The sequence below is a fragment of the Phaseolus vulgaris genome, chromosome 7, assembly GCF_000499845.2.
Source record: "Phaseolus vulgaris cultivar G19833 chromosome 7, P. vulgaris v2.0, whole genome shotgun sequence".
Classification (NCBI taxonomy): domain Eukaryota; kingdom Viridiplantae; phylum Streptophyta; class Magnoliopsida; order Fabales; family Fabaceae; genus Phaseolus; species Phaseolus vulgaris.
Genome location: NC_023753.2, coordinates 29,731,860 through 29,739,726, shown reverse-complemented (window position 1 = coordinate 29,739,726; position 7,867 = coordinate 29,731,860). Strand labels below are relative to the sequence as shown.

The 7,867-nt window shown below is 33.2% G+C and overlaps 1 protein-coding gene across 2 annotated transcripts; it reads left to right on the top strand.

Annotated features, from left to right (window-relative positions):
* The first annotated feature begins 2,896 nt into the window (after positions 1–2,896).
* On the top strand, positions 2,897–6,729 carry LOC137829785 (pentatricopeptide repeat-containing protein At1g52640, mitochondrial). 2 transcript variants are annotated; one of them, XM_068636698.1, is made up of 5 exons: positions 2,902–3,102; positions 3,280–5,192; positions 5,324–5,534; positions 6,393–6,537; positions 6,618–6,729. In XM_068636698.1, the coding sequence occupies exon 2, from the start codon at positions 3,432–3,434 to the stop codon at positions 5,004–5,006; it is 1,575 nt and encodes a 524-aa protein (XP_068492799.1). In that variant the 5' UTR covers positions 2,902–3,102; positions 3,280–3,431; the 3' UTR covers positions 5,007–5,192; positions 5,324–5,534; positions 6,393–6,537; positions 6,618–6,729. The 2 variants fall into 2 exon arrangements, with proteins under 2 accessions (XP_068492798.1, XP_068492799.1); XM_068636697.1 differs by having other exon boundaries at positions 2,897–3,102; positions 3,280–5,534.
* The last annotated feature ends 1,138 nt before the right edge of the window (positions 6,730–7,867 follow it).

Genomic DNA, 7,867 nt, shown 5'->3' with positions numbered 1-7,867 from the left:
CATACACTACAGAATGACAGTTGGAATAGAGAAGTAACAATGGCTGATACTAAGCTACTAGTAGTGGCCAAAGTCCCCTCGGCATTGGAGATGAGGCCCCCATTGACTTTGGAACGAAACACAAGAAAAATAAAAGCAAAGCTATGCAACACTTTGTTCTGGCTCATTACCCACCAAGAAAACATTCTGTCCATCTGTTTTCCTTTACTTGATTGAAGAATATTTTCCAATTGCCTTTGTAACTTTATAATCTTTCATGGGAGGGGGAAAAAGGATAAGTTTACAAGCTTTTTTCATGGCACATGGATCAAACGCTTTTGCTTTTTAATGGGCCAACAAAACATATAAAAGCAAATACGCAACATCGGGATCTGGTGAAACAGGTTCAAGACTGTTCAGGTACGAACATGATTGGTACCTGAAATCGTGGTGAGATGCATATATAATTCCCTGTGAACACTGATGTCATGACCCACAATTAATCAGTTTGAGTTATTTGTTTTAAGATTGGGGAGCAAAATATATAATCAATGCTTGTACAACAAAACTATTAGCTTCAATTGAAGATTTTACATGCTTTGTTTACCTGAGTTCTTGGTCTGCATTTTGGTTTACTTTAAACTCACATGCATACTAATAGGAAGTGTCATAACTTGTTTTACAGTGTGTAAGCAACTTTTCATAATGAAGAAAATTCCATCATATTTAGAGTACAACAATGTCAATTAGTTAACTGGTTAAGGTTTCTTAGTAAACACTTCACTAAGGGCTTGAAGCAAATCAAAGGCTCACAAGCTGAGTCCATTAATTTCTAGACAAGTTCACATGAAGGCCCATGACAAGATTAAGGAATTCTCCCTTGAATGGTAAGAAACAAAGAGCTCGAAAGCCCCAGAAATGTTTGGTTCAAATCCTACTTTGCTGCTTGTAGTCACATTTCCTTTCATTCCCAGAAAAAATCCAGAATGTAAAAATTACTTTAGGAACAGAAAGCAACAGACAATAGACGATATTGACATTTGCAACAGAAAACCAGTGTTGAAGGTAACATTTAATAACAGAAAGCAATGGTAAAAAAAGGTAATTCCAATCTGGCATGTCATTACTGATTTCCTAAGATTCATGAAGACTATTTGGTCTGTCTTATTCTTCAGACACTGGTCAAAAACAATAACAATAAACTTTAGGAACATTTTGTGAGGATGTGACCGAGACAACAATGGGGAGAGAAGAGAAAGATTTTTTTCGAGTGCATGTAATATGCTTAGGACATATTGTTGCATCAATTGGTTTCACACAAGTTACAAATTATATTCTATAAAAAAAACTGTAGTGATGACAAAATTCATAATGCAAGGAATCACATCTTGCTTACACACATCCTCCTACTACAAATACAAGTTTTGGATTGTGTAAACTATGATGGGCACGAAGATTCTCCATTTGGTAAAGGTAGTTTCCTCTGGCATCGTAATAGAAAAGGAACATGTCAGAACCACCAATAATGGGCAACTTTCCATCCATCACCAGGACCCAAAGAATATAAAGAATTTTAGTGCTTCAGTAAACTGGTGCTACTGAATTAATTCCTTCACTAGTGAAAATTCCTAGAGATAGCATAATGCCGTCATCCCTATTATAATGCGGTCAATCAACAAGGACGTTGCAGCTACATTTTGCTTGCTTAAAAAATACAGATGCTGAATTTAAATGGAACAGTTCGTCTACTGCAGTGTCTGTAAATTGAAAGCCAAAGAAGTTACATAACAATCACATCGGGGGAATCCTTATTTGACTGAATTAGATTAGAACAAGTAGCAAGGTAATTAATTTGAACTCTGTTGAAAAAGATCACAGAGAGCATCAACAATTTGAAATGTTGAAACTATTAATCTATCAAGTTCTATAGGGAAAGAGAATGACATTCAAACCTAAAGCACAAAAGAAGAACAATACATACCTTTCTATAGTTAGAAAGGAAATACATACCTTTCTATACTTAAAAAGGAAGAGGTGGACTCAACCTTATAAAATATCTTTATAATTTTTCTCATGGGAAATTGTAATTTGTGCATGAAACTATATTATTATGAATGGTCTGAGCTTGATAACGAAACTTGATAAACATAATGAATACTCAATAGAATAGATTTTAATGTTTTTAAAAGTAAACTTTAAACCTACTAAATTTGCACTTATTTATATACTACAAATAAATACATGCTATAATTTTTAGTCGAACAAAGACAATTCAATTCAAATCAACCAAAACAAAAAAAATGTGTAGATTTCATAAATATGAAATAAATCATACAAAAATTAAAATTAAGAAAATCATGTAAGAATAACATTATATTATATTAAGAAAATTGTGGATTTATGTACTATTAGTAGCGGAGAGTTTATTATTTTTTTTATGATGATAAAAAAAAATTAAAAATTTAGTCATTATAATAATTATTAAAATAAAAAATATTATTAAAATTTATATTAAAGTTATTAAAATTAAAATTATATTTATAGTCTCATTGTGAGTAGCTTTTTGTAGAGATAGTAAAATTAGTAAAAAAAAGGTTGTTTGAGTTTAAAAGAAATAAATAAAATCAATAAAAGTAAAGAATTATAAAATAGAAAAAAAATTGTAAATAAATATGGACACTAAAAAAATAGTTATAAGGAAAATCTCTTTATTTATAGTATAGATGAAAATTTAGATTAATAAAAAAATAAAATTATCTTATTAAAAGATGTTACCAAAATAATTACAAAAATTCAATCATCTTATATTAAAATAATAGTATAGATAAAAATCTTCTTACTTTTTTTTATAAATTAAATACTTTTAACTTTCATTTCATTGTCCGCATATTTTCTTTATCCATTTTTCTTTCTCCCTACACATCAAATAAACTTATTTTTTTAAGTGGAAAGAAAAAAAAATCACTGATGTAAAAAAAAACAATTTGGTGTCGTTTTGAGTTAGGGTTGTGTATTGGGTGATCTCTTTGTTCTGACAACGGAACATTCAACAGTGGCCGTAGAGATGCAGTGCGCGCGATTAATTACTATGCTCTAAATGCGCGGATTAAGCACAGCGTGGAGGTACTAGATTGCTTTATTTATGTTAGCTGAAACCGTCTGAATTGTATGAGAATACGTTTTATGTTAATTTTGGATAGTTTGATGTATCTGTTATAGTGAAAGAAAATTTAGACTCTTTTTCCCTCTTGTTGTTCTTGCATATGAAGTTGTGTTTTCTTATAATTTTTGTCTAAGCAGGGAAGAATGCAAGCTGTGCATGCTCTGGCCCTGTGCACATTCATGATCACGTCTTTAGAAACCCAGATTTTGAGCAATGGAAAATGTTGGATTGAAGGCGCTTTAACGAAGTGAATCCTTCCCGTGCTGGAATTGATATCACATTGTCCAATATGGCTTTTCAGTCGCTCTTTTCAAAGTATAAAACCTTACCTTCTTTCTTTTGCACCCTTGTCCAACACAAAGTCAATTACCACCACATTCATTCTTTCCCAAACCCACAAGTGTCAGCGCCATTGTTACCAGACCTTGTCAATGAGATATCCCGTCTACTCAGTGACCACCGATACCCTCACCATGATCTAGAACTCTCTCTCAAGCCATTTTCACCACAAATATCTACTAATTTGGTTGAACAGGTCCTGAAAAGGTGCAAGAATATTGGCTTCTCGGCCCACAGATTCTTTCTTTGGGCTCGATCAATTCCAGGTTTTCAGCACAGTGATCTGAGCTTCCACATTTTGGTAGAAATCTTGGGAAGTTGCCAACAGTTTGCCATACTATGGGATTTTCTCATAGAAATGAGAGACTCTCGTTCGTATGTAATCAACGCTGACATTTTCTGGCTCATTTTCAAGGCATATAGCCGGGCTAATTTACCAGATGGTGCAATTCGGTCTTTCAATAGAATGGACGAGTTTGGAATTACGCCAACTGTTCATGATTTGGATAAGCTGTTGTACTTTTTATGCAAAAGGAAGCATCTCAAGCAGGCTCAACAATTTTTTGACAAAGCTAAGAATCGCTTCTCTTTATCCGCTAAAACTTACAGCATTTTGATAAGTGGATGGGGTGAGATTGGTGATTCAGATAAAGTCCACGAGTTGTTTGAAGCAATGCTTGGACAAGGATGTCCATTGGATTTGCTTGCATATAATAATTTGTTAGGCGCTCTTTGCAAAAGTGGTTGTGTGGATGAAGCTAAGAAATTTTTTCATGATATGTTATTAAAAGGAGTTGAGCCAGATGCTTTTACTTATTCAATATTCATTCACTTTTATTGCAATGCAAATAATGTGCAATCAGCTTTCAGGGTTCTTGATAAAATGAAAAGGTACAACCTTTTGCCTAATGTGTTTACATACAATTGTATTATAAAACGACTTTGTAAGAATGAACTTGTGGAAGAAGCTTATCAATTGTTGGATGAAATGATTTCTATAGGAGTTAAACCAGACATTTGGAGCTATAATGCAATACAAGCTTACCATTGTGATCATTGTGAGGTCAATAGGGCCCTGAGGTTAATGTTTAGAATGGAAAAAGATAACTGTCTTCCTGATCGCCATACATATAACATGGTCCTCAAATTGTTGATCAGGATAGGAAGGTTTGATAAGGTAACTGAAGTTTGGGAGAACATGGTGAACAAAAGTTTTTTTCCATCTGTCTCAACATATTCTGTCTTGATTCATGGTTTTTGTAAGAAGAAAGGAAAGCTGGAGGAGGCATGTAAGTATTTTGAAATGATGATTGATGAAGGAATACCACCTTATGTTACTACTGTTGAGCTACTGAGGAATCGACTCTTGGGTTTAGGGCTTTTAGATCACATTGAAATACTGATTGATAAAATGAGGCAGAGCAGTTCCCATGCAATTCAAGAATTGGCAAATATTATGATTGGTAATAGAGCAGCTCGTAATAATACTTTGAGACGTGACGAGACAGACATAGAAAGTGACTGAAGAAGTAGCTATTTGTTTATCATAATACTTTCTCATTATTCTATTTTGACAAATATGTGGAGGAAACCACTTCATTACTGCATAGCACATATTAAATCTGTGGGCTACGGTTAACTGGTGCATTTTGAGTTTCTTACTATTATTATAATTCTTCAACGTAGCTTGTATGAATATTTCAGATGCAAGGTAATCTAAACTTTAGTCATTACGTGTGGGTGAGATTTAGCATTATGCAACTTCTTTTACGGTTGTATGTGGGTTGTTCATGCATGTGAATTTTGTGAACTTATCGTTTCCGTAATTTTATGGATGAGAAGCTGCTCCAGCATTTGGATGCTACCAAACTGGTCCTGATATTTGTATAAAATAGACATCAAAAGGATAAGAGGAAAGGCAAAGGTATATGTAGCTGATCAAATGGAAGGGGAACAAACATGCATTAAGAGTTAAGATGCTCTACATCATGGGATATGATTGAAGAAAATTATTACTATAACTTGGGATATGCCTCCTCTTCCTCCTCTTAAGGTTTTTTATTTCTTTATTCTCTGCATGATTTTTTCCCCCTTGCATTTTAACACTGAATTCATGAATGATCCTTACCTTCTTTGCATAAGTGGCCTTGTGTGTTCTTAATTCAATGTTATTTGAATTGATTAATGTGTAGGAATGATAAAGCTGGGTGGATTTCAACGATAAGCCTTTTTTTGTTCTAAAACACAAATTAAATTAAATTGAGGTCTCATATTTAAACAGGTACACTGTGTGGGTGGATTTATAAGTACATTGAGGTTACCGTGTATGCATGTGTTGTTATCTTGGTTTGTACCTTAAGCGAAGGAAACATTTTGCTTGAGTTTTGAAATGTTAATTTGTGAGGGGTTGCTGTTGCATCTTCTTCTGACCACCCAGGAGGTTGAAATATAGTGGTTCCGCATCATGCTTATCCATCTATGTTTTATGGGAGAATGACTTGCAATGGATCACTTCTGGAGGCCTGATTTTATGGTGATTCATCCTCATTTTGAATTTTATCCGGAGCAATGTGATGTTTGTTAGAATCCCTCCCCTATTTAGTCTATTTAGAATTGTTGCATTGCATGAGTATGAATGGTTGTTTCCAACAACTTAATGTGTGTTAGTTTGGATTAGTTTGTCTGACATGTTTGCATAGCTGCTATTAGTTACATGCTTATTTTATGAATGCAATTCTTCTTAAAAAAAAATCTTTGTTGTTTTTGCAGACAAAGTTATTAGTAAAATGGGTGAAGGGACGAATGATTGGTTTCCAATAATTTTATTTCAATAGTCTGCATTTTCTAGATCTATTACATTAATATGTATTCTTAGAGCGTTGGCCTAAGGCGGTTGTCTAAAACTATGCAGGAGCTTTTGGTCAAGTTTTGGAATGTTTTGCTTATGAAAAGAAAGACATTTGTGGCAAGTAAAACAGTTTGTTCCATAAATTAGTACTGAGGCTGAATGACCGAAATTCATGTCTTGCTGAGGCTAGCCAGATATGATGTTGATGGTGCGCGTTTCTGGTTGTCTTTCAGTATTTGTTATAAATGCTAAAAGTTATTGAGGTATAAGTTGGTTTCATTTTTGCAGATGTGTACAAATACGGAGTTGGGTTGACTATTGTAACATATTTGTATTGTAAGTATTTATTGATATTTTTAATTTGATGAAATGACAAGAATGTCCGTTCAATCATGTTTAAGTATTGTGAGTTAAAAATTTTGTGGATGGATTAAAATGGTTTCAATATGTATTTGAGAAAAGCTGTTAAAAATTGTACTTGAGGTGTTTGGACCAAGATTATGCGATTTTCTCCACAAAAAACAGCTATCATTCTTGTCCTATTGATATTGTTCGGGAGTTTGGCAGACAACTTTTGGAGTTTGTAGCGTGTGTGTACATATCTTGTACTACTAAATTATATTTTGTGTATTTGATACTCTGTTGGGAGTTTATGATGTACAATATTAAGTTAACAAGTCATTTATTTATGGATAATAAAATTCTTAAATATTTAAACTAAATGTTTGTTGAATTGACACAGTGGATAATTTTCACCAATTGTATCTTGAAGTCATTTACTGTCCCTCATCCGTAGTTATGCATGCCTTATGCTGATCCACACTGATTTGAAGATTATTCTTCTTGTCTCGCCAGAATTCATTGAAGTGTCAGACTATAAGGTATCATCTTAATTATCTCCTACTATCCTGATTCGATTTCATTTATAACTTATCAGCTACTGACACTAATGTGTTAGCACTAGTGGAGGGGTGTATGTAAGTGACTTTTGGATCATGCAATTGCATTTCTCCTTAGGTCAAAAGTGATCGGCAGGAATTTATTCGTCTTCTATACTTCTTGCATTGCTCAATTCAATAATTCTTGGACAATTTAAGAGAGTGGTGTCATTTTGTCTTAAAATGGGTAAATGTTAATTTTTTTACAGAAATGGATAAATCCTACTTGGAACACGATTTTAAAAATTATGTTTATAAGCACGACATTGGCTCTCATAAGTCTCCAACATTGAAACTGTGCTCTCAAACACGGTTTTATTTTTTCTAAAGCAATCGTGGTTAGAAACATGATTTCATTTGTTTTTGAAAATCACGTCATTAAACACAACTTTGTTTTATATTTTGAAAATCATGTTATGATAGTAGCAAATATCTCTACAGGGTCACTTAGTGGTAATGTCAATGTTTCCATCTTTGTCATAATAACTATTATTACTTTCATCATTATCCTTATCACTTCTATTATCATCATTATCGTTAGAGTTATTTATTTACTATTATTGTCATGTATCATTTATTACTTATTATTGCGATTTTCAT

Bases quoted from the DNA above. Each gene is read 5' to 3' on its own strand.
- LOC137829785 (XM_068636697.1), top strand. From the start codon at position 3,432: ATGGCTTTTCAGTCGCTCTTTTCAAAGTATAAAACCTTACCTTCTTTC.